Source organism: Arvicanthis niloticus, chromosome 17 (assembly GCF_011762505.2).
Source record: "Arvicanthis niloticus isolate mArvNil1 chromosome 17, mArvNil1.pat.X, whole genome shotgun sequence".
In the NCBI taxonomy this organism is placed as follows: Eukaryota; Metazoa; Chordata; class Mammalia; order Rodentia; family Muridae; genus Arvicanthis; species Arvicanthis niloticus.
Window position 1 is genome coordinate 13,282,529 of NC_047674.1, and position 25,630 is coordinate 13,308,158.

General features: G+C 47.6%; 1 protein-coding gene across 10 annotated transcripts in view; it reads left to right on the top strand.

Moving 5' to 3' along the window:
• The window catches only part of Hdac4 (histone deacetylase 4), a 240,101-nt gene that overhangs the window by 171,007 nt on the left and 43,464 nt on the right, over positions 1-25,630 (top strand). For 7 of the 10 annotated variants that reach the window (XM_076914757.1, XM_076914756.1, XM_076914755.1 and 4 more), the window contains 7 exons: positions 4,583-4,704; positions 9,028-9,159; positions 12,520-12,632; positions 15,448-15,564; positions 15,652-15,850; positions 17,992-18,230; positions 24,544-24,798. In XM_076914757.1, coding sequence (XP_076770872.1) covers positions 4,583-4,704; positions 9,028-9,159; positions 12,520-12,632; positions 15,448-15,564; positions 15,652-15,850; positions 17,992-18,230; positions 24,544-24,798 — 1,177 coding nt within the window. The remainder of the gene's footprint in view (positions 1-4,582; positions 4,705-9,027; positions 9,160-12,519; positions 12,633-15,447; positions 15,565-15,651; positions 15,851-17,991; positions 18,231-24,543; positions 24,799-25,630) is intronic. The other 3 variants (XM_076914758.1, XM_076914760.1, XM_076914761.1) reach the window with 2 other exon arrangements.

Consider the following 25,630-nt stretch of genomic DNA (forward strand, 5'->3'; position numbering starts at 1 on the left):
AAGGTTCAGGGCTCAAAGAGGCAGCTTTGCAGGGTATGGGACTTGGAAGTTGTGTTAACAGCTCCAGGAGAGCAGTCACACTTAAATAGACAGATGGGACAGGGAGAAAGGCTAACGGGAACAGGGGTTGTGGAAATGTATTGGCTTAGGTGCAAGACTGCTGGTTGCAAGGCTACCAGTGGGTAGCCTCCTCCAGTTGAGCAATTGTGGGGAAGGGAGTCCAGGACATACTTGGGGATTAAAGAAATAGCACTTGAAGAGGAAGGGTGACCAGGGGTGGGGTGGGGGGTAGGGAGGAGCTTTCGCCAAGAGCTTTGTCCTGACTAGGATGCTCAGGGAGGTCCCTATACAGGGCCTCCTTCCCTGAAGTGGTTTGAGATTGAGGTGGCTAGAAAGGGCAGAACTTGATATCAGACGCATCATCCAAGCAGACAGCTTGTTTTTGGTGAGGTTGATGACCGTGTAAGGATCCTGACCAGCCTGCAGTCAAGTGCAGTGCCTAACCCATTAAGACACCATGACAGAACAGTTTTCAAAAAAGAATCAAACCACTATCCAGCATCATACATCACGTGATGATTGGCAGTAGCAGCCCAAAGCCAGTGGGATCTAAGCATGAAGGCTAAGACAAAAACTTCTAGAAGGAAACACAGAGGAGGTGTTTTTTTCCAACAATGAAATTACCCTTAAGAGATGAATAAAAGGGGCTGGAGAGATGGCTCAGTGGTTAAGAGCACTGACTGTTTTTCCAGAGGTTGTACATTCAATTCCCAGCAACCACATGTTGACTCGCAACCATCTGTAATGGGATCCAGTGCCCTCTTCTGATGTGTGAACTCATACGCATAGCTACAGTGCACTTATATACATAAAATAAACAAATAAATAGAGTCCTCCTGGTAAGAGAGAGATGAATAAAACTATTTAAAATTAACCACTTGGGGCTGGAGAGATGGCTTAGCGGTTAAGAGCACTGACTGCTCTTCCAGAGGTCTTGAGTTCAATTCCCAGCAACCATATGGTGGCTCACAACCATCTGCAATGCAATCTGATGCCCTCTTCTGGTGTGTCTGAAAACAGATATACATATACATAAAAAATAAATAAATAAAATTAACCACCTGTTCTGTGTAAGAACTGGCAGCATCTCTTCATTGTTGTCATGAGCTGTGACCCCATTACCTGAAACAGACCCTATCAACATTTAAAACAGCTCTTTGAAAGACACCTTTAAGAAAAAGGCAAGCAGCCAGGCAGTGGTGGCACATGCCTTTAATCCCATCCATCACTCAGGAAGCCGAGGCAGGTAGATTTCTACAAGTTTGGAGGTAGTCTGGTCTGCAGAGCGAGTTCTAGGACAGCCATAGCTATAGGAAGAACCTTAGTCTCACTCCACTGCCCCCCCCCCCCCCAGAAAGCAATAAACTAGAAGGAAATCCTCCAGTGTGCATCTGTAGAGTGCTTGTGAAGCTACTGCAGCTTAACAAACAGTAGGCAACAATGTGAACAGCTGCACCACACAATAACCTGTGGGTTGCCATCCCAGTGAAACCCCACTTCTCACCTACAGGGCTAGCTAAACTCTTTAACAGACCAAGGGTGGCAGGGCGCACCCTTCCTGCACAGACAGCTAGGGCAAGATTAAATGGCCCCATTGCAAATGGTTTAACAGATCTAAGAACGGTACTGGGACCCAGCAGTGCACTTTCTGATGTTTGCCCCGGGATGCAAATATATACCAGTATATACTCATATGTGCTAGGCAGGTGCTTATGCTCTGTGGTTCTAACAGAAATGACTCACAAACTCAGGTGAGCAGCCTGATAGGTTGGGCCACTATGCCCTGCAATTATGCAGCAGTGTGGTGACCTCACATGTCCTGTCCTTAGGCAGATCAGACACACAGCCACACCTCGTGTAAAACTGGAGTCAGACAAATGAATCTAGAGAATCATCAACTAAGGGGCAGAGGGGATGTTCTGGAGTTGGAACTGTTCAAGGCCTGATTGGTGGTGATAATCCATGTAGGAAGGAGAGTGTTCACAATTGGGACTTAAAACTGAGCCTGCACTGTGCAGTATGGTTGTCCATGCTTTAGCTCCTGGGCTTATGAAATTGAGGTTTGTAGAAACTGCAGACCACAGGATTTCCATGAATAAGCTTCGTGTTAATTATATTGAAATGGTATTTTTATTTCTCAGGTTAAGTAGAATACTAAAGTTAATTTCACCCATTTCTTTTACTCATTTTTAAATAGCTTCTAGAAAATGTAAATTACATGTGTAGCTCACACATTTCTGTTGGACTATGATGTTACACTTGATCAACAAGTTTTATTTATTTTACATCACTAGGATAAATTTGATATAATGGGAAAGCCCATTGTTGATAGAATTTAAATGTTTAAATTTGTGTTTTATTTCACTGTCAAGGTAAAATTTAGAAAGAAAACAGCAGTTTGTTTTTCTGTCTTGAGTAAGACAAGAACTGCCTTTATTTTCATTCTATTTTTTTTTTTTTTTTTTTTACTTACTATTTTTGGTGGTCCTGCTGGGAATTGAACTCCAGGCCTCATATGTGCTAGGCAGGTACTTGTCCACTGATGTACACTCCTAGCTCCAAAGACGTCCTTTTAAAGAAGGCCTGGTCAGTGAACCAGCACCTTCCTGGCTTTGTCTGCATCCTAGACTAGTTATCCAAGGTCGGAAAGCTAGTAGCTGTTCTTGGTCAAAGAGAGTTAACAGTTGTTCTGTGGTCCTTACCTCTGGAATGTGGGGTATGTCAGTCTGTGTGGAAGAAGGTGGAGTATGAAGTTATAAACTTAGATGGTAGGTGTGTACATAGGTGTGTGTCAGTGATGGGGCATGAAGTGTAGGCGTCAGACTGAGCCAGGGATGGGATTTTGATCTTGATCACACATCTGGATACTTCTTCAGTGAGTTTATTCCAGGGTAAGGTGAGTTAGCCTAGCATCTGGAAGCCACACCAAAGCTATCTGCTGGCATTTCTTCCCAAGTGGCTGCCTGTTCCTGGCATGCAGAGGGAGCAATGCCAAGGACCATGAGAAGAGGGCGGTTCCTTATGGGTGAGCTGGTTATGAGGACATGAAGATCCCCTTCTGTAATCTCTGGACTCCCACAGAAACCCCAGTGACTGTCCATTACCAGCTCCTGCTCCAGGAAGCATTTCTAGAGGATAAGCAGATATAAACAGCTCTGAGAGCTATGAGCCTGGCTCAGGTGGTTCAGAGTAGCCTCTTATTCCAACTCATTTACAGCCATGATAGAAAAGTGAGTTTTAGTATTGATAGGGTCTGGAAAGATGAGATCAGTAGGAGGAGATCTACTGGATCTGCAGTGACCAACTTTTCCAACTTAATTCCTTAGTAGGAAGAAACCCTGTTGTGAAACATAACAGCTGTAGTTGTCCTTACTACATTTCTTTTAATTACCATATTAAATTACTTTCCTATAGTTGACTGTTTTTTAACCTATACATGAGTGCACTCACGTGCATGCATGTACACAAATACACACACACACACAAACAGCATTCTGTGTTTGGAGGAAAGAAAAGAGATTCCAAGGATCCCCTTAGCTTAGCGTGTAAGAAGCCTTCAGGGATGCCTTCTTAGATGTGGCTGAAAGTCCTTTCAGTCCATTCTTTGCATGATATGCTCTCAAATATTTTTAAATATGCACCTGTGCTCATCTGAGGGCTCCCATTCTAGGTTCACATAACTCCAGATGTGTGGATGCCAAATACTATATATTTAAATAAATCATTTAGCAAAGTCTAAACTAGAAAATAAGCAAATGTGTCATTAAACACATCTCTTGTACTTAAGACTATCTCACGTTGTCAGAATTCAGGGAAGGCTTGGCTGCTGGTGCATCCAGAAAGGTTTGTTAAAGGTCATGTAGGATGGACTCAGACATATCCTGCAACCAGACTCCTGCTTCTGCTTCTGTTCTTCTTCCTTCTCTTCCTCTTTATCTTCCTCCTCCCCCTCTTTTTCTCTGCTCTGAGCATCTATCCACCTGCAACCTTTTCCATCTGGCCATTTTTATGACTTTGAGTTGTGTATGTCAATTGGAAGTTCACTTCCTATAGTAACTCCCAGAATAGAGATTTAAGATGCTACTGAGCTGTCCCGAAAAGGATATAACTGAGAGACTTGTTGTAGTAGTCATGAGTGGTGGACATAGTCTTCAAAAGGAAAATCCCTAAGGGCCCCTGTGCTTGAGGAGACAGCCGTAGGCATTCCCAGCATCTGCCAGAAGTCTGTGCTCACTCCATCTTCTTATCTGCACCTTTCCTATGATCTCTCATGCCTGGGCCTACTGACTTCCACTATTTGTATCCTGAAGACAAACCCTCTGGGGACAGACTGGTATAAGAATCCCAGATGGCAGATCTGGGCAGAGAATGGGCCATAGGGCACATAGACAGGGGCTGTAGTCACTGTTGTTTGCTTGTTGGCCTGTTTTTGTTTACTCTTACCTCTCCTGTGGAGAAGAGGGGCTAACAAAAGGTCAGATTTGAAAATCTGGTATCCTGATCTATCTTTGCCTTTTTCCAGGAAGACACAGCACAGCTCCCTTGATCAGAGCTCTCCACCCCAGAGTGGGGTGTCAGCCTCCTACAACCACCCCGTCTTGGGAATGTACGACGCCAAAGATGACTTCCCTCTTAGGAAAACAGGTTAGTGTGCAGTCTGCTCCCTGAATGCCTCCATCCTGGCAGCAGCCCCAGTGAGCCCTGGTGAGCCACAGGCAGTGCTTTAACATCTTGTTTAGGATAGTGTAAGAGACTGGCTTTTGCATTCAGACATCTTTGAAGGATGACGCTAAGCTTCTCTGTGTGGTGTATCCCCGAAGTGATGGGTCTCATGCATGTACTTGTGTATTATAGAACTTGGCCTCATCCCCTCTTGGAAGTATGCTCTGCTCTACAGTCCAGAACAGTAGGGTAGCTCCAGGACTAATGACAGCTTCTGCAGATGTGCTGACCAAGGTCAGAGAGTATATAAAGATTTTACATGGCCTTTGGGTAGTACCCAGACAGGGGTAATCAAGGCATCCAGAGTAAAGGCGGGTCCCATGAGAAAGGTGTGGGGACATCCCTCCTGGCCCACAGGTTTGTATATCAGCTCTCTTATGGACAAAGTAATAAAGGGGACTAGACTGTTGTCAAAGCAGGAGGAATATGCTAGAACACAAGACAAACCAGAATGGTCTTGTGTTTTTGGGTAATGGTTGTAGAGGATGGGGCCTTAGAAAAGGGCTGGAATGTGTGTGGACAGTACATTGGGATGGCAAGAAGGTGAGCTTTCTAGAGGTTGTTCCAGAGAGTGTGAACCCACATAGCCTCATCCTATGGTGGAGGTGCGGCCCCAACCTGTAGGGTTCTTCGGAAGTGAGATCTGAGGGGCACACCTGCTTTTACTAAACAAATCCATGAAATTCAAAGTTTCTCTTAGTTCTAAACAAGGCTTCCCTAATGTAATAGTTTCTTCACAGGGCATCATGGAGATGAACAGGCTCACCTTTTATCTCTTCCTAAACTAGGAAGTTTCAGAGGATACTACACTCAGTTGTGGTTTGCCGTGGCTTTGAGCAAACTGGAACCAGGAGCTGAGAGCTGAATGGAGGGACATTTTAGCTCAGCCTAAACAGGGCTTGACTAATATTCACAGTGTGTGAGATAGAATGGCCATGTCATGTCAGTTGCCTCTCTGGTGGTTGGGGTCTTCTATAGAAGGATGAAGACGTGGTCTAAATGCAGAGTAGTCAGCTCTCACCAAAGGATAGACCCTCCTGAAAATACCCATGCGGCACCTTCCTCCAGAGGTCAACAGGAAGAGACTGTAAGCTGTCGTCCCTGTCCTACAGATAGTGGTGCTAGAGTTCTGTCACCTCTTGTTCCTAGTCTCAGAAGCCTTTGAGTCATGGATAGCATGATCCCAGAGAGATAGTCAGAACAGGAGACAGAATGTTTAATACCATTAGCCACTGCTGGTCACCACAGCCATGTGGCTCTCCATGGATTTCCACAGGGCTCTCAGCCTTCTCCACAAGTCTCAGTCCACTCCTGTTGGTTCTTGTGCATTTCTCTGGGGAATGTTTGAAGCCACTGCTATGTTGACTTCTGGTGGTACATCCCACCTGCAGACCCCACTCCCTGAGAAGAGAGGAACAAGTGTTTCTCTTACTCTAGAGAGGCTTCAGAAAACCTTAAGTAAAGTTTGGTTACATCCCAAGTTTTTAAGAGACACCACCAGTACATGAATGATATTAATAATAAGAATTCCAGAAAACGCATTTAATTTCCTACAGTATTCAGGGAATGGCCTGCAGTATACTGGAGATGGCTTCTTCCAGCCCTGCATGTTGCCAATGCTGAGTATACTACAATGCTGAGTATACTTCTGTATATTTCTGATGAAGTAGTTCTATGAAAGACAGTGAGTGACTGATGTTCCCTTCATGAGGTACCAAGGTCAAGTTACAATGATGGTCTCAAATAACTAGATCTGAATAGTTCCTGACTCTGACTTTATATCAGTTCATGTTGATCTTGCATACAGTTTGCCCATCTCAGTTCTTAAAGGATTTTAATCTTTACTCAAAGTGACATAAATGCTTAGCAATCTTGTGTTGATTTCTTCTATACTCTGGGTGTATTTGCATAGTCCTTGGTGGGCTCCCTGGAGTGGCAGCTTATACCTATGTTGTGTTTTGTCTTCCTTTTCTCATGAAAATAACATGTGGCTTGCCTGAGCTTTCGCATGCAGAGCTCAGCCTGAGTCCATCCCTGGCTACTTCACAGATTAGTGGCTTAGGAGACACTCTTACCTCTCACCCCTATCCTCCCACCCCCAGCTGCTCTGAGGAGCAGTTGAGAGAGTCAAGGAAGACCTTGAAGAAGGTTTGGCTACACTACCCCCAGCTGTTAGATGGTCTGGATTCCTTTCACCCTGCAACTTGTCCTGCCAAGCCTCCCTCTCAACTCCACTAAGCGGAGGGCCACATGGAAACAACTCAGTTCAGGCCTACACGCTGCTATGTGCACCCGCTGAGTGTCAAGCTCACACCCCAGGCCCTACTGCTCAGTTTTCCAAATACAGGCTCTCTTGTCTGGCCTCTTCCATAGTCCAACTCTAACTTCCTTTCGGAGGCCTTGTTCCCTTCTGTATTATTGATAGACAGCAGTGGTGTCTCTACTACAGAATCCCTCTTCTGCCAGAATTCTGCCTGTGGTCCCAGGTGAGGTAGGCCCTGGTCCCTTCCCACTGCTTCTGGCCACCCTGAAAAATACTCCCAGGGCTGGAGAGATGGCTGGGTGGTTAAGAGAGAACACTGCCTGATCTTCCGGGTTCAATTCCCAGTAGCCACATGACATCTTGAAAGTATCTGTAACTCCAGTCCCATGGAATCTGATGCCCTCTTCTCACCTTAGAAGGTACTGTTTGCATGTGGCACACCAACTTATAAGCAGGCAAAACACCCATACACACAATAAATTAATAGAAAAGCAACAACCTTTTAAGTTACTCTCACTGGGTTTCTATGGCTTTTTAAAAACACTAACTGCTTTTTTTCCAACGCCTTCACAAAAGCTGAGGGCTTGATTGGCTCTCCGATACATACTCTCATTGGCAACATCCCTCATGTAGTCTTTGCTTGTCCTGGTCTACAAAATCCCCAAGACCAAAAAAATGTATGGGAAATAAATCGTTTAGTTGGCTCTTGGTTTTATAAACCAGAAAATTTAAGAACACAGATCCCAGCATTCACTTAGCACTAGACTGGTAAGGTAGCAGGCCTTTCTAAGTTTGGGTTTCTTTCTCTTATGACCCTATAGACCCAGCCTTTACATCTCTGGAGTGCTGTGTAGGAGACCTGCTTAGTCCCACTCTGCCCAAGAATCCTAGAACTGCACTTTGCCTCATCTTTTTCCCCAAAGAAGATGCCTGTTTGCTCACTACCCTAGGCTACAACAGAAGTTCCCCCAAGGCCTCCTCCTCAGAACCCGTGCCTCTCTGAGTCTTGATTCATAGGGGTGGGATGAGAGTAATGCCACATGGAGGTAGGGAACTTCTCCTCCCAGGATTCAGAGGGGCTATGGTGACATTCCACTGCCTCACAAATGAGCATGCTGCCCAGGTTTGACAGGACGAGGGGCTCTGGAATGTTGGCTGTCTCAGCACTCCCAGGTTGTCCTAGCCTCTGAGAGCTGATGGCTGCAGAGTCCGTGCCCTTTCCCAACCTGTACTAGCCTGTGGCTAGTGTTACCCAGGAGCAGGGATGAAATGAGTCTGCAGTTTCCTGAAGAGGATGGAAGTCAGTCTGTCATGGCCTCACAGTTAGAGAGCTGCTTACAAAAACCAAACCAAGTCCCAGCCTCAGCTGTGTCCTTAGCCAGTGTCAGCAAAGAAGGTCAGGGTCTGAGCTGTGCCTCAGTGTAGAGAAGCAACCTAGCCAGTCTTTCACTCCATGCTTTGGAGCATCAGTGGCCCTTCCCAGAGGCCACTGGGTCTGAAACTCAGTCTGCCTCGGGATTATGAGATGCAGGTGTCTTCAGGTGAACAAGGAAGCCAGTGATTTGGAAGCTGTGGTGATGTCACAGGTGACAGCCTTGAAAGGTACCTTTGTCAGCTCTCCTCAAGTTTCAGAGCATCACTACTCTGTAGTTACAGATGAACTGTTTAGGAGACCATTATTTAAGAGGCATCCTCATTGAGTGACTGTCATGCTTCAGTGTTTTCTTGCTATGCCCAGTAAATCAGTAACACTGTGGTAATGTCCTCAGGGTAAGATGGAAGGATATTGCCCTGGCCCCCAACCTACTGCATCTACTAATGGTGCTCACTGGAGCTTATACCAACTGACAGGAGAGCCCTGCCTTCCAGTTCATACTTAAGTGGAGATTTACCAGCTGTGCATATTTTGGACCACCAGTGTGATGGATGCCCTTGACCCTAGCTATGTCTGCCTGGCTATAACAACATCTCCTTCCATACAGCTTCTGAACCTAACCTGAAATTACGGTCAAGGCTTAAGCAGAAAGTAGCTGAGAGACGGAGCAGCCCCCTGTTGCGCAGGAAAGATGGCCCTGTGGCCACTGCTCTAAAAAAGCGACCCCTGGATGTTACAGGTATGTCAGGGAGCAGGTAAGCCCCCGACCCTAACACTCACCCTGCACTCTTGACACCTCTAACAATGTGTCTCAGTCCAACCCAATTCCCTTATGCTGACCTGCTGAGTGGTGATGTACATGCCAGGCCCAGCCACTTAGAGATGTGGGGCTGGAGTGGCTGACGTCCTATTCCATGGCTCAGTTCCCTCAGAGGGCTACCATTGGGCACAAGTGAAAGAGCTATTTTGCCTGCCATTCAGAGATTTTTCTAAAGGTAGGTTTAAAACTGCCCTGGCCTTTTTAGTGGTGATGGCGTGTTTCTGCCTGCTTTCTGCTGCCCACAGGCATAGTGGGGCCTTTGAGCTTCCAGATTGTTCCCCACCGATGTGGCTAGCTGATCTGAGGAAGAGAAGGAGCTCAGCTAGTTCCACTTGAGTGACCATGCTGATGCTGGCCCCACCTGCTGGTGGACAAGCAGCAGGATACAGCTCTTCCCATCCCAGGGAGTTCCTCCCAGCACTTCCCTCTTAGGTTAAATGATCACCTCAGCCAGGGCTTACCCCGTCACCCTAAAATCCTAGCATCCAGGAAAAAGGAAGCTGTTCAGAGCTGACCTAAAGAGAGTCCCCTAGCCTTGAACATGCTGTTGGAAGGTCAAGGTTCCTGTTTTGGTCTATGAGTGGCACCTGCCTAGTTGGTCCAGTTTGTTTCAGTGAGTGTGCTGATGTCCCAAAGAAGAGCAAAAGGGTTCCTGTGCAGAGTCCTTCAGAGCAAGTACCCAAGTCTCATACACCTGCCGTCAGGACAGACAGGTGTGTGGTCTTCTAGGCACAGGGCCAGTGTGAGTCCTCACTTGAGGACTGCCTTGTAGATCTTGGATCTGTGCAAAGAAGATCCTGCCACTTGTGTACTGTGTCGCAGCCTTCCTTTCTATGTAGTTGTTGTCCCCTGCTTGCTCTATTAGAGACACCTTACCTAGAGTCACGAAGAAGCATTGGCACACTAAGAACTCATGTTTATCATGGTTTTAATGCAGCCACCTGTCCTCTGCTTGTACTATTGGAGATCCAAGAAACATTACAACCCATATACAATGGAAATTTTAGGGGCATGTGAGTCGAAACTGCTCACACTGATGTGCACCCTGGCTGCCTATGGCAGTATCTGATGTGAGCCAATCCTTGCATGTACCTAGGTTATGCCATTCTCACTCTATGTGATGTGTTCACACCACAGTTGAGGATGGGCCTTATGTATAACCATCTATCTTTCCTCACTTAATAACTGTTGCAGGTACTTTTTGACACCCTCTTTGGCTAATGTAAATAACAGAAAGCCATGCATTGTGTCCATTTCCATAAAAACAGATTCCTAGAAACAGAATGAATAAAGAACTAAAACATTGGTTTGTTCAAAGTGGAAAAGCCATAAATGATACCCACATTTTATTGCCCTACAATGCAGCATGTAGGTGAGAGTGTTTATCTGCATACTTCTCAGGAATGTGTGTCTAAGGAAGACTTGCTTGGTTCTGCTATGCAGCCAGAGTCAGGCTACAGCAGCAGAGAGCATAGTCCAAGGTAGGAAATGGTGGTTGCTTTTGGCAGTGTGACTTGAAGAGCAGAGCGTGGAATCTGAGCAAAGCACATGTGTACAGAAGTAAAATGGAAATGCCTTTTCAGTCCAGTAGGCTCTTGAGCTCCCAGCTGGTAAAATTCAGGGAACTACAATCTCATCTGTGTAACCTAGTTGTCGTTTGGAGGAGAGGGACAGAGAAAGGACAGACTGAGTCCTGTGCTCACGATCAGTGTCTGGCAAGGTGTGTGCAAGCATTGGATATAGGGTTCTAGAGTGGAGGTAGGGTGTGGGCAGCTACTAGAGGGTGAGAAGTGGCCTCAGGGTACTGGCAAGCAACACAGTCCACAGAGGACCAAGCCTTCCTCGTCTGCCAAGATGGATATCAGATTGTCTTTGCCCTGGCGTACTTAAATGCAGGGCAGGTGATGCACTGGACACAAAGCTTCCTGGTCTGTGAGTGCTGTGAAACGATGCCTCGTCATAACTCAGAAAGGCCAAGCTCCTACCAGCTCTGAAGGGCTGCAAGCTTGTTTGCTACAATCCCTCCATCCTCCTGTCCTCTGTCCCATCTTGTAGGGCTGTACTTACAGACAATTTTCAGAATCGGCTCCTCAGCTGAGGAACCTTGTTAACTGGGTGCATGAATGGCTGTGCTCTGTTAAGCAAGGACCCCTTCACTGGCCCCTCTGTCCTCCTCAGCTGAGGAACCTTGTTAACTGGGTGCATGAATGGCTGTGCTCTGTTAAGCAAGGACCCCTTCACTGGCCCCTCTGTCCAGGTTTAGGGCTAGAGTTTGATCTCAGAGTTCTGTTGTTACTGCCTGGACTGTTTTAGGAAAGTAGTTCATGTGTGTGTTTGAGAAGTGCTAACCAGATGATGCCATTGTCAAAATGCCCCTGAGCTAGATATCAAAAGCTCAGCATCTGCCCCTAAACATAGAAAGGCACCACCCAGGCTGTGTGATAGGAGATAGCTGCAGCCAGCCCATGGATGTGAAGAACAGTGTGCCCAGCCCACTGGTCAGGGTCAAGCTCAACACATGCAAATGTTAAGATTTCAACTCATATTTGTAAGCTGCAGAAGCCACTGCCTGTGTTGGCTGCTGGGTAGTCCATAGTGAAGTAAGAGGGTTGCATGTAACTGAGCGGTCACCATGGGTAGTCCATAGTAAGAGGGTTGCATGTAACTGAGTGGTCATCATGGGTAGTCCATAGTGAAGTAAGAGGGTTGCATGTAACTGAGCGGTCACCATGGGTAGTCCATAGTAAGAGGGTTGCATGTAACTGAGCGGTCATCATGGGTAGTCCATAGTGAAGTAAGAGGGTTGCATGTAACTGAGTGGTCACCATGGGTAGTCCATAGTGAAGTAAGAGGGTTGCATGTAACTGAGCGGTCACCATGGGTTGTTTTAGTTTGAAATTGTTTTTACAGACACAATGAATTTGACCTTTTGAAGTTAAAAAAAAAAAGCCACTAGGCCTTTGCATTCACTGATCTTTTGTTCCAATATTAATAAGTGTTTAAGAGCTTACCTTTCTGATGTTTCAAACCATCTTGAAGTCCAAAAGAGCTATGAGAACAGGTAATATGCATACCCTGAAAGGTTCAACCATACATCCACAGAGCTTCTTCACTGGGAGGCTCATGGGAGGTCAGCAGTGAAGCTGAGACTGAGGGAATTGTGTTACCATCCCTGCTTTGAAACACTAGCAGCAGGCTAGCAGGCAGAAACCTAGGGAGGCAGTAGGGCCCTCTATATCTACCCAATGCCCAACCCCAACTGCTTTCTCTCTTCCACAGACTCCGCATGCAGCAGCGCCCCTGGCTCCGGTCCCAGCTCTCCCAATAGCAGCTCTGGCAACGTCAGCACTGAGAATGGCATCGCACCCACTGTGCCCAGCGCTCCAGCTGAGGTAGGTCAGCAAAGACTCATATAGGTCAAGCACCCTATACCTGCCCTGTGCCTGACAGTCCAGTGAGGACAAAAACATAGGAGTACTCTGGGAAGGGTCCTCCAAGTGTCATTCTCCATTCTCCTCATCATGGTCCTCTGAAACCTGAGGGCCTCCATTCCCATAATAGTGGGAGCTTCCAACCAGCCTTTTTCTTGATCTTTCTCCAGGTATGTCACGGAAGCAGCTGTCATAATACACACTGTGTGTTAAGGCACATGGGGCAAGCAGCAAGCATGTGAGAGCGGTTGTGGAGAGAAAAGGACATTTGAGAGATACACAGATTACAACAGCCAAGAATCAAGGGTTAGGAAGCGAATGTTACTGGTAGACACTAATGTGGGCGAAAGGAAAGGAACAGAAAAGAGAAGACAGGTCCAAGGTGGCTCCAGAACAGTAGGTCCCAGCACATACTTCCCCTCACTCCACAAGCATCCCTGGCCCACATGCCTGGCCCAGGATGCAGCAGCAGCAGAGCCTGCTCTCCAAGTGTGCTCCTAGGTAGGGAAGGTGGGCTCTGACCAGGCTGTGAAGGAAACACGGGGAAACTTAGACTGTCCCAGTGGTGTTGCTGCTACAGGCCAGGATGTGGCAGAACACCCAGAAACAGTCCGTTGGGTTGAGCCAGTATTGCTGTCTGCTGTGTGTGAGTGCAGTGAGTGGAAAACGTCTTAGGCGCTCCTACCTTACAGGAGCCTATGATTAGTAATATAATGGCCGAGCTCCTTTTTAGCATTGGGAAATGAATCTTTCCCTTCCAAAGAGCTGAGAGCCTCAGATGAAGATGCACAGTGCTTTCTTCATGTCAGGTTTGTAGCCCCTCTATGTCTGGAAAGTTAGAAATGAGGGTCACTGCAAGAAATGAGCTTCACTCCGTTGTGCTTGGTTCTCCTTTACTTTACATTTCTCTCATCGTGTGTGTTGTTCAACTTTCCCACTTAGTACTGTCTTAGGTTGTTACAAGATTTAACAGTCCTTCTGCAGGGCTGAGCTTATAGCTGAGACCTACCTGTAATTAGCTTCAGAATACAACCAGAAAACTGTTTCCTGCCCTAGGATGTTAACTCTGCTTCCCTCTTGTTGGCCGTGGGCCCAGATACATATGTGATGTGGACAGTTGGATGTATAATAGCTCCTCATTTGGGTGGAGCACCACTGTTCTGGTTCTGAGTTGTGTGTTCATCTTTATAAAGCCCAAATATGCAAATTGAGCTGCCACAAATCAATAAAGCATCCAGAGCATCCCCAGACTAGTAAGGTTGCTGGCATTTCTCATCAGACAGTTGCTGTCATAGGCAGAGCTGGTGTTTGAGTACTGGAGCACATGTGGGCATTCCTTTTGAATTTCAGATACTAGAATTGGATGAGCTGTGACTGAGGTGTGCTCATGTGTTAGCTATTCATGGGGGGTCCTTGGGAAACCTCAGCAGTGTCCCAAAAGCCTCTCTGTGCAGGAGAAGAAGCACTGGTAGCTTACACACCTTATTACAAACTTACATGCTCACAGTCCTGCAGAGTGTGCAACATCTAACCACTGGCCCTGGTTCACTGAGGAACCCCAGCACCCCAAGGAAGCTCCTATGCTAACTTTATACCAAACTGTAACGTAACTCTATCCACAGTTCTAACCCTTGCTCTGCCACCAGTCCTAACCCTAAGCCTACTACCTCTGCCCCAACCCCAACACTAACACTAACTCTAAAGACAAACCTACCCTAAGCCTACCTCTGACTCTAACACTGACCTTATAAATAACACGAGTGATAACAGGATAATAAACACTAATAAACAGAAGTAACAGCCAGCATGGTTATGAGGCCAGTTATGGACCTCTGTGTGTTGATATGCACAGGGCCCTGTGTTCTTTTAACTATGACCTGCGGCATGGCAGAAGCCACATATTGCTGCTGCCATGAGACTGCTTAAATGACTGGTTGACTTCATGGGCTTGGGAGCCATTTTCTTAGGGCTGTTTCTTCCCACTGCATCCTTGGAGTGGAGCCTCACAATCAGGAGCAGCTTTTAAGGCTTCCAAACACAGATTGCAAAATCAGTGTGCAGAAAAGTACAGCAGATTATAATCCCATGACCACTTGGTTCAGCTTTTTTGAGCTTTTACACAATCCATCAGTTTGATGACTTGGTAAATATGTTTTCAGTCACTGATAAAAGTTGAGCATTTTTCATTTCCCTTAAAATGGGTTCTTTTGTCATTGTCTTTATTAAGTTCTGCTCTCATGTTAATTGGTCTTTGATTGACAAGTTCTGGATATGCTAGTCTTTATTTTTCCTGTGCATTACAGGTCCTGTTATCACCATCTCCCTTTATAAGAACAGACTTTTTCCTCCTCACCATTAACTTTCTCCTTGGGTTCTTCTTCTGATGTCATTCTTGGAAAAATCCTAACTACAAAAATATTTTAAGATGCATTGTTCTAAATATCCTACCCATAGTTTTATGGTAAGAAGGAAGATTGAATAAAAACAAACAAGGTAGCAGGAGCCCCGTTAGGAGGGGAAAACTCAGGAATGGGAGCCCGGATTCTGTACCTGTAGCTTGCTTGAAAGTCTTACGCGTACCTTACCTGGAGGCCATAATCTGAGCAGTTTGTTCTTGCACCAGGTAACCACACGTCAGCACCTCATGCTGTAAGTGCCCCTTGTAACCACACATCAGCACCTCATGTCTAAGTGCCCCTTTCAGTCCTGGATGTGCTGCTTGTATTGTATTGCATCTGTAGCAGACTCTGATGGTCACAATGTCTTCTGTCTACAGACGAGCTTGGCACACAGACTTGTGACTCGAGAAGGCTCAGTTGCCCCACTTCCTCTCTACACGTCACCGTCCTTACCCAATATCACCTTGGGACTTCCCGCCACTGGCCCTGCCGCTGTAAGTTGGCCTTTGTGTGTCTGTATGGCATGGGGTGGTTGTCTGTGTCAGTTCCCACAGCCTGAGTATACTGGTTGTGCCTTTCAGGGTGCTGCAAGCCAGCAGGATGCTGAGAGGCTTGCTCTCCCAGCCCTCCAGCAGCGGATCTCCTTATTTCCTGGGACCCACCTCACCCCGTACCTGAGCACCTCACCCCTGGAGCGGGAAGGTGGAGCAGCTCACAACCCCCTCCTGCAGCATATGGTCCTGCTGGAGCAGCCACCCACCCAGACCCCCCTTGTCACAGGTAAGAACCAAAGCCAGGTCTCTGTGCAGTTAAGTCAGTCTCCTTTGCCTCCTACAGCTTTAAAGAAGGCTGGAAGAACATCTGAGCCCATACAACAGTAGAAACTCTTTGGGTCTCTCTGATGTGATAGCTCCCTTAGCTGTGGCAAAAAGTTATGTCCTGTTTAGAGAGCTGACCAAGGAGTAGAAGGCAATGTTAGTGGCCCTCTGTTTAGCCTCCTGCTATCCCATTGATAGGTTTGCCTACAGCTCGAGGAAGCAAGTGCATGAAATTCAGAACTGACCATTGATTTCCCAGCTTGAGGATAATTATAGTTAGAAAAAGACAAGTTAAAGAAAGAGTAAACTTGTGACATTTACCTAGTGACCACGCTTTGGAGGGACTGTTTGAGAAATGATGGCATATGGAATGTTTCCCATGAGACACAGAACTCTACCTATTGATGACTTTGCCCAGCTCTCTACACCATCCTTAGGTCAGTAGGTGACTTCTTTACACCCATTACTTCACTCAGAATCACAGCCAGAGCAATCTTAGGGCTGGCCTTGTACATGTTCCAATGTTCCCCTAGGCCAGCCTCTGGTTGGTGTACCCACACCTACTCGTGTGAGTCAGTCTGCAGGCTTGGTACCGGGTTCCTGTCTTGTGCTTTTTGTCTCCAGTATGCACTTGGCTCTCCCAAGTCAGTGATTTGGACAAGAGCAGCACTTGGTCTCCTGGACACCCTGCTCCAGCTCTGGAGAGCAGTGTCCTTGTGACCATGGAACACTCATTACACTCAGGCCCCTTTCTGTCTGTTCTCTTGAAATCCAGTCACTATGGGCTTCATCTTCCCATCTGTGAATAAGATGCTAGCACAGAGTGACATAAAAGACTCAGTTCCCATAGGCAGTGTCTGACACCCAGCTGCCCAGATGGTGTTGATCTCCTGGTTGAGGCTTTTCCTTTGGGGTTGGACTGGGTTTTGGATTTTGTTTATCTCTTTATTGTATTTATTTGGCCCTCTGTTGCTGTTTTAATATTAAATCTTGCTAGCCTCAAATTCTGATTCTCCTGCCTCAGTCTCCTAAATGCTTTGATGTCAGGACTGTATTTGCGATTCTCTTTTTAGACTCCACACTCTCCCCACAGAACTCCATCCATTCTTCCCAGCATCCCCTTCTCTGATGCTGATCTCACTATGTTCTTTCTGTTCTCCTGAGGAAAGAACCCTCCTGCTCAGCCACAGCTGCCCTTAGAGGCCCAAGTTCCCCATTGTCTAGAGCAATGATGAACAATACTGCATGTAGAGCCAGACCTGTGAACAGTCAAGCCGGAGTAGTAGTACAGCATCCCACTACTTATGTGGCCATAGCTGTCATCTCAGCACTGTCTGAGTACGACATCACTGGCACATGGGTCAGCTCTTAGCAGAGACCCCAGTCTTACACCATGGCCCTCCTCCTGGGCAGACTGACCAGGGGAAGTATGTGGAAGCACGCATTCTTGTCTGAGTCCTTTCCACTTCTCTGAACTCTTGTCTGTCTGTCCTGCAGCCACTGCTGCCCTGCCCTGTGTGCATGCTGTGCTGTCACTGCACTGGCCTGCTCTCTCCATGGCCCTGCTATCATGCCTCCAGGGAAGATCTGATTCCTTCCCTGTACAGCCCTCTTTTCCTCTCACAGTGCCACTGTGCATTTGATACAAAGTCTTCTATGGTGTAATCCATTGAAGGTCAAGGACTTGACAGTGCCTGGGTGTCAGTTTGTCCCTGAGTTTCGGTGGGTCAGCTGCAAACTGTTCTTTGTTCTGGTATCTGGGGATGTGCATGAGCTAGAAGAGCCGTCCTCTGGAAACGTCCATTGGAGATGTGGCAAGCTGATGCTAGGCTGCTGCCATACTCTCTGGAGTACTCCTTGGTGAGCTCCTGGAGAGACTACATCCATGGGATCTCCTGGTGACTTTACTTTCTCTTCCCTGCTAAAGCCCAAGCTCCAGCTTACAGCCTCTAGCTGGAATTTAGCCTGTTTGCAGTCATGTGTCGTAGAAGGTGCCTGGGCTGGCAGGCATGTTGTTTTCTCCACTGGTTACTCAACAGCGTCTCTCCCCTCTCTTCTTCCTTTTCCCCTCTGCTGTTTTTTTTTCCTCCATATTATCTTCAGACTGGTATCTTTCAGGCCTGGGGGCGCTGCCCCTCCACACACAGTCCCTGGTTGGTGCGGACAGGGTGTCCCCATCCATTCACAAGCTGCGGCAGCACCGCCCTCTGGGGCGCACACAGTCAGCACCCCTGCCGCAGAATGCACAGGCCCTGCAGCACCTGGTGATCCAGCAGCAGCACCAGCAGTTCCTGGAGAAGCACAAGCAACAGTTCCAGCAGCAGCAGCTGCACCTCAGCAAGGTGGGTCTGTCCTGCCTTCTAGGGCCAGTCACCTGCAGCCAGATGGTGTGCACCTTGCTGTCCTCCTCAGCCCCTGCTGACCTGAGTGGCCAAAATGGGGAAGGGGGAAAGCAGTGCACATGCTCTGGTACATGGTGGGGAGCCTAGGGAGATGTGCTGTTGTGTGGAGCCTTCCTCATAGCCCATCTGCACATGTAAACAGTGGGCTGCATCCTTGCAAGAGGCCTCTGCATCCTTGTGTGGGAATCCACATAGGCAGTTCTTTGAGGGATTTTCTTAAGTCTTTTGCCAGGTAGATTTTTAAGCAAGCTCTCACCCAAGGCCTGTAACTTTATAGTGGCATCAAATCCCTGAAGCATATTTTTCAAGTCACCTGGCACCTGCAACCGTTTAAATGTGGGAGTTATACCATCAGAAGCAGCTTGGAAGCAGGCCAGCCTGTAGAGGTCTGTGTACTGTCAGATTGTCCAGAGTCTCTCAGCCCCATCTACAGAAAAAGTTAGTGCCGTGCTGCTAGTGAGCAGGGAAAGAGGAGTTTAGTATGTTCCCATCAGATTTGTCAGTCAGATACCTTCAATATCAACTCAGATGACTGTTCTGCAAACAGCCTAGCAGCTTTTCTCCAAGAGAAATGGAAATGTTTCATAGACACCTGTCCACAAGCTTCATCTGTACTGCTCATAGCAGCCAAACTGTGGATGGAGCGTCCCCAGAGTTTTTGCTGTGGTGACAGGTGACAGAACATGTCTCTTGTTGTCATGTGGTCATGCAGCATATAGAAGTCCAAAAATCTGGCTGTCAGGGAAGTAAACCAGTCATAGACAGCCCCTGCTATGTTTCGCTCACAGGAAGTGACCAGCATAGGCAGCCTCAGTGCAGTGGTTCTCAACCTTCCTGATGCTATGACCCTTTGATACAGTTTCTTGTATCGTGGTAACCCCCAATCGTAAAATTGTTTTATAGCTATTTCATAGCTGTAGTTTTGCTACTTTTACAAATCTTACTGTAAGTATCTGATATACAGGATATCTGATATCCAGCCCCTATGATGAAAAAGTCATTCGACCCTCAAAGGGGGTGGTGACCCACAGGTTGAAAACCCTGCCTGAGAGACATGAATTAAGTTAGTAGTTGTCAGGGGCTATGGCTCATGGGGAAATGGAAACAGCTGTCTGTGGGTAGAACATTGATGTTTAGCGACAATGAAAATGTTCCCAAGTTAGGTTATAGCGATGGTTATACAGTTCTATAAACTATTAAACTATTCAGTTTAATGATGTGAATTTTAGGGCTTATGGGTTTAATTTATTCTCTCTACATGGGATGGGATACAGTCCAGGACACTCAGTCGGTTCCTGAAACCGGCAGTGAAGAACCTTGTGAACAACAGCCAAGCAGAAAGTCAAGGTAGCTACTAATCAGCTAGGAGGGTAACCCATCCAGTATGTGTACTAGGATGGGCTCCCGTCCTAGGTGGAAGGGAGTGGCTTCATGATCCTAAGCAAAACAGTGTGTAGCTTAAAACTTAGGGGTTGCTTAATTCTAGAACTTTCTATTTAATATTTTTAGATGTCGATTGATCACGGGACACTGAAAATGAGAAAGGACTGAGATGAAGGCACGCCATCACTGTTTCTTTGCTTTCTGTAGCTTCCCTGTGGAAGTGGGAAAGGATCAGGGATGAGAGACTGTCATGGAGGATGAGTGCATGCTCAAAGTGGCCCCGTTTCCAATCCAAAGGATCTGCCGAGCCCCACAGTGAATTGGTGTCTCCTGTCCAGTCCCATCTCACCTTAATCTCTGCTGCAAGCTGTGAGGTCCAGGATCAAGTTGGTTCCCCAAGGAAGTTGTGCAGACCACATGCCCAGCAAAGGCTCAGCCAGGCCCCTCCTGCCTGTCATGCTCAATGATATTATTTCCTCAGCCAGCATCCCTCATGCCCAACATTCTGAGCATTGTGGAAGTTGGGGGCTCCTGACATCCCATCATTTACCCATGAAAGGCATTCGCTGGGGGCGAGACAGGTTCCTGCCAAGTGTCTATACTCGCAGGTGTCAAAGCACTTTCATATCCATGTCTCTAATGCCAGCCTAGGCTTATTAATTTCACTATGTCACTACCTGAGTAGTGTGGTAGGAGGTTTGAAGACAGGAAACACCCATTCATATGTGGCACATTCTTGAAGATGACTGTAGAAGCTGGTAATCTCACTGGGGTTTGTTATGTGATTGATTTGTGATAGCAAATGACAGTTGATTGAAACGTTTATACAATGTTTTCCTGGGACGCCCAGGAAGACAGTGATGTTCTCTGTGCTGCCTGGCACCAGTGTTCCTACCCTGTTCTGCGAGAGGCTTGCTCCTGATGGCCATCCACTCCCTGCTTGACACAGTGGAGACTACGGTTGGGCTCACTGCCCACTGTGCATTTGGCCTTCATCTTAAAGTGCCAGTGCTCCAAAGATGTGACAGGAGCTAATTACTCATTGTAGCATTGTGTTTTCAGCAGCCGCTCGTGACCATTGCCATTTTTCCAAGGGACAAAACAGGACTGCTGAGCTGGCTCTTCTCTGGACTTCTGGGGATTGGAGTGGCAGTCAGTGTACCTAACTGGGTACCAGCTCCTGACATGAGTGCTGTGCCCACATTAATGTGCTTCATGAAAGCATGCTAAGGGAAGAAATCTCCCAGGGAAAGAAGGCTGTTGAAGGCAGCAGTGTAGTGCTCATCCTGACAGGGAAGCACCCCTTTTCACTGCTGCCTCCAGACCCACCTCCCCACAGCCTTGCTGCAAAAAGTCAGAAATTGTACCCAGAAAATCTTCCCCATAGTTGAAAGTAGTTCTTGCAGCAATGGTAGGTCTACAAGATAACTTGGTCTTTGTGCAGGCCAAGAGCTGGCCTCACCGAGCCTCACTCTCTTTTGTATATGAGAATTTGGACTGCTGTGGGTGGTTTGCTTATGAGCATCCAATAGTTTTAAATACCCTGTGCCTGCCAGTGGGGTTCTGGCTCTGAACTCTAGTCTGATGTTTTAATCCTGCTGTTCTGGATATGGTAGTGTGTGTGTGCTCATCCCTTGATAAAACAGCCCTGATGTCCAAGAGGCCTCTAGACAACAAGAACTGACACATTGGCAAGCTGCTTCTTGCCCCACCCCCACCCCCCACTGGCCTCTCTTGTTATATTGCCTGAGGCTAAGTTTGCTTCCCAAAGCTAGTTCTGCTTGAAGATTCCATCTCTGTGGCCACAGAGAAGCAAAGATAAGTTCAAAGAGGGAGAGAGAATCCTGTTTGTGACTATGGCTCACAAAGCCTAGTTGTACCAGCACCTGCATCAGTGCTGAGCAAAGTGACCCAGCCACTGCAGACCATGGCCTGTTCTGCATCATTGACAGGGCTCTCAATGGCCCTTGTTGCCATGGCAGCATCCCTGATAGACATCCTCTAGAGGGATGTCTAGCCAAGCTGTGGCCCCTTGAGAGCCTCCCTGTTCCCTGCTCCCTGTTCTGGAGTTTCCGCCTGCCTATCTTGTGCCAAAGCTGCAGACCTGCCTGTGTGGCATCAGTGAACTCTCCAGTTGTCAGCAAACTGTACCCAACTAGCAGAGGAAACAGGGAAGCCTGTCCTGGCAATGAGGGCCATTTGATTCCCAGAATCAGACACAGCTAGAAGTGCCCACAACCATGTACTAGTGTGAAGCTTCCCAACTTTCCCAGAGGGACCCTCCTGAGCCACGGACAGTCGACACTAAGGTGACAGGCTGGCTCACAGGAGCCCAGGGTTCTAAGGGAACATTCCTTTCCATCATGTGTCACTTTCAGTGTTCCTACCTGGATTAACTAGGCAGACTCCAGCCTCTTGGAAAATTGAATGTTATCCATAGGGATACTTCCAACTGTAACCTTAAGAAAAACAGAAGGTACTCAGAGCCATAGGTGGTACAAGGATACTGAAGAGGCATGACACCAAACAACACAGGACATGTTCAAGCCAGAAAGGAGCACAGTTGTTAGGGGTTAACTGTGGGTCCATAAGACAGAGACTGTTGTGTGGGTCATGGGGCTCAGCTGTTCATGTAAAGGTATTGGGAGAAAAGGCCCCTCTGCCTGTTTCTCCTTTAGCCGGGCTGTAGATGGGAGGTGAATGGCCATGTGTGCTCTTCTTACATCTATTTCCAGTGTTGAATAATAAAGGTTAGGAATGGAGCTTGTCTGCCCACAGCACACTTACCCTGCTTCTCCTTTTAGAAGACACCCTGCACCCTTCCTGACAGCCTCTACTTGTCATGACCTACTTTGAACAGTTTTTATTTCTGAGTACCACCCTAGAGTCAGGAAGGACCTGAGTTCAGGTCCATCATGGGCTACTATCCCTGGACACTTGTAACCACTTAGAGCTGAGCCTTTACAATAACCTGACTGCCATAGAGCCCAGTCAGCTTGGGCAGGTCAGCCGTACAGCAGTAATGCCCTTCTGCCTTTCTTGACCCCGGGGTGTGTGTGTGTGTGTGTGTGTGTGTGTGTGTGTGTGTGTGTGTGTGTGTGTGTGCACGCGCGTGTGTGCTGCACACATGTACAGCAGAAAGAGGGAAGGAGAGAGGAAGAAAGGACCTCAGTCAAGCTTTGATCTTTCTAGGCCTGCCTTTCCGCCTCTGCCTCTGCTTAGTGCTTCCTGAAGGTAGCTGTCCCTAGTCCTGAACTGTCATCTGCATCCCACTGCTTATACCTCATCCTTTCTAGCCAGACTGCAGCTTGCACTTCCCCGCTGTTCTCCACCCAGGGCCTAACGGAAGTCCTTTGATCCCTCTGCCTGTGTTCTGAGCCCCTTGGTCTGTCTCTGTAGTCACATCCCTGTTGCCACCGCTTTTACACTTGTGAACTCCTGGGCAATGGTAGCCTGTCCCAGAGGTCCTAGGTTGTTCCCAGCCCCTACCTAGCTTCTCTTGTTCTTTCCTTGTGAGTCCTGGCTGTCCCTCTGCTATTACTCCCTAGCAGGTGAAGCCACCTTCCCTAGGGAATTCCCTCTGTGACATCTAAAGATATTCTGTCCCTTCCATCCCTGCCATAGCATTGACCTAAAGGGCTCAATCTCAGCAAACCTGACATCAGACGCCCAGTTCACCTTATCCTGTCACCAGTTAGGCTGCCCCTGGTGCTTGCCAGAATAGTGTCACTTGCCCTTCTCCCACCTAAAGTCAGAGTTAGGAGTTTGGGATACCAGGAGTAAGGTGCCATTAGCATATCACAAGCTATGAAGGTGAACAAATGCTTAACAATGCATTTTTGATGAAGCCTGCTTACCTAGTGTGTCCCATCAGCTGGGGAGAGGACTGACAGCTCACTAACTTGGCATGAGCTTCATTCACCTAATGTTACTGAGGCTGTTTACAGTGTACCACAGTGTGCTGATCTGCACATGTGCAATACAACATGAGCTCAGCCATGCCAGTTCACAGGTCTAGGACCTCACTCAGCCACCCCATTGTATGCATGTTCACACGAAGCATACTTAAGATATGGGGCAGGTACCACCTCACCAGACTATGTTCCACAGAGCTCATCCATCCAGTAAGAAGCAGTGCCCTGTGGTTAGTGTCTCCCTGACTTCCTCCTCTCTGCCTTTGTGTCGTGGGATTTTGGGACTAAGGTCTCCTGAGCAGTCCAGTCTTTCAGAACATAATTGGAGAGATCTTGCTTTCACAGACATGTGGTTGCTTCATAAAAATTAGCTGGGGAGCTTGGCACATACTTTTGACAGAGCACCACCAATACTGTCTCCCATAGACTGACAGAATGTCCTAAAGGTCCTTTCTATTTGGGACTTCCCTAAACTTTCAGAGAGGCAGCTTCTTAGTACTTCTTCTGGACCTACCCAATTCTGTACTGGTTTCTTACCACAGGGTACCTGGCATCTGCCTCTGTTGCCCTTCTCCAGTCACAGTTTGTCCTGCTAGGTGGCATCTGAAGAGGATGTTACGCTCAGCATCTGTTGCCAGGTGACTGACACTGGCCTCTCTCGAGCTTACGTTAACTCACCTCTGCACATTGAGCTGACACTTAGCTTTTCCTACCTGGCACACAGAAACACTGCATGAGCACTGAGTACCTAGTATCTATCTGCCTCTGTCTGCAGGCCACATTAACCTTAGCCCTGAGCGTCATTTCCTATGTGTTTCAGATAATGCTAGGGTTCATGTTGTGCTGTCCCTGGATCACACAAGTCCTTGGTAGAACATTCCTAAGCTATGGAATGTGGAGGAGCTTCTTTCAGTCCCATGACTGTCCTGACTTTCTTTGTCTCCTCTGCCTTGCAGATGATCTCCAAACCCAGTGAGCCACCTCGGCAGCCTGAGAGCCACCCTGAGGAGACAGAGGAGGAGCTCCGTGAACACCAGGCCTTGCTGGATGAGCCCTACCTAGATCGGCTCCCTGGGCAGAAGGAGCCCTCCCTAGCTGGTGTGCAGGTGAAGCAGGAGCCCATTGAGAGTGAGGAGGAAGAAGTGGAGGCCTCTCGAGAGGCGGAACCCAGCCAGCGCCCAGCCACTGAACAGGAACTACTTTTCAGACAGGTGTGGAATGAGGAGAGCAGGCAGCTGACCCTCAGCTTCTCCTGGCCTCTGAATCACAGATGCTCACTGTTTTGACCCTAGCCATTTTACTGCTTTTATGGGAGGTGGGGTGTTTTGTTGTCCACTCTCAGGTACATGCAGATTAGACACCTGCCTTCTGAAAGTGTTTATATACCTTCTTGATCATCTGGCCTGCACTTTTTCCTCTGGTATGGGAGGCTGTAGATTGTAACCCAAAAATAAATGTTAGTGAGATTTAACCTAACCACTAGAACTAGAGCAGAGCAGGGGAGTTGAGGTGTTAATCAGAAAGGAGCCTGGTATGATGGTGCATGACTTTAATCCCAGGACTGGAGAGACAAAGTCAGGCAGATCTCTGTGAGTTCAAGGCTAGCCTGGTCTACAGTGGGTTCCAGGCTCATCAGGGCTACATAGTGAGACCATGTCTCAAAAAGAAACGACAGAAAAAGGAGTCAGGGTAGATGAGACTGGGACCTTGGGAGCTTCTGTTCTAATAACCATGCTTCCAATCCAGAGAAGACAGTGAGCTCCAGGGTGCAGTGACAGCAGCAGACTGCCAGAGACGGAGGAATTCAGTGACTGGCTATTAATTGGCAGTGGAAAAACTGGCACTTGTTTAGAAAGACCTGGGACAGAGGAGTAGATTAGAAGCCAGGGAACCCCAGAGAGGCTGCTTTTGCCTCAGGAGTAACAGGTAAGCCAGAGGAATCCAGAGTTGTAGGACCTGAGTACTGCTCTAGGGTGAGGGTTAGGGTTCATAGGTATACCCTGCTTGCTGGACTCTAGGATTCTCCCAGCCAAGCCCTTCTTC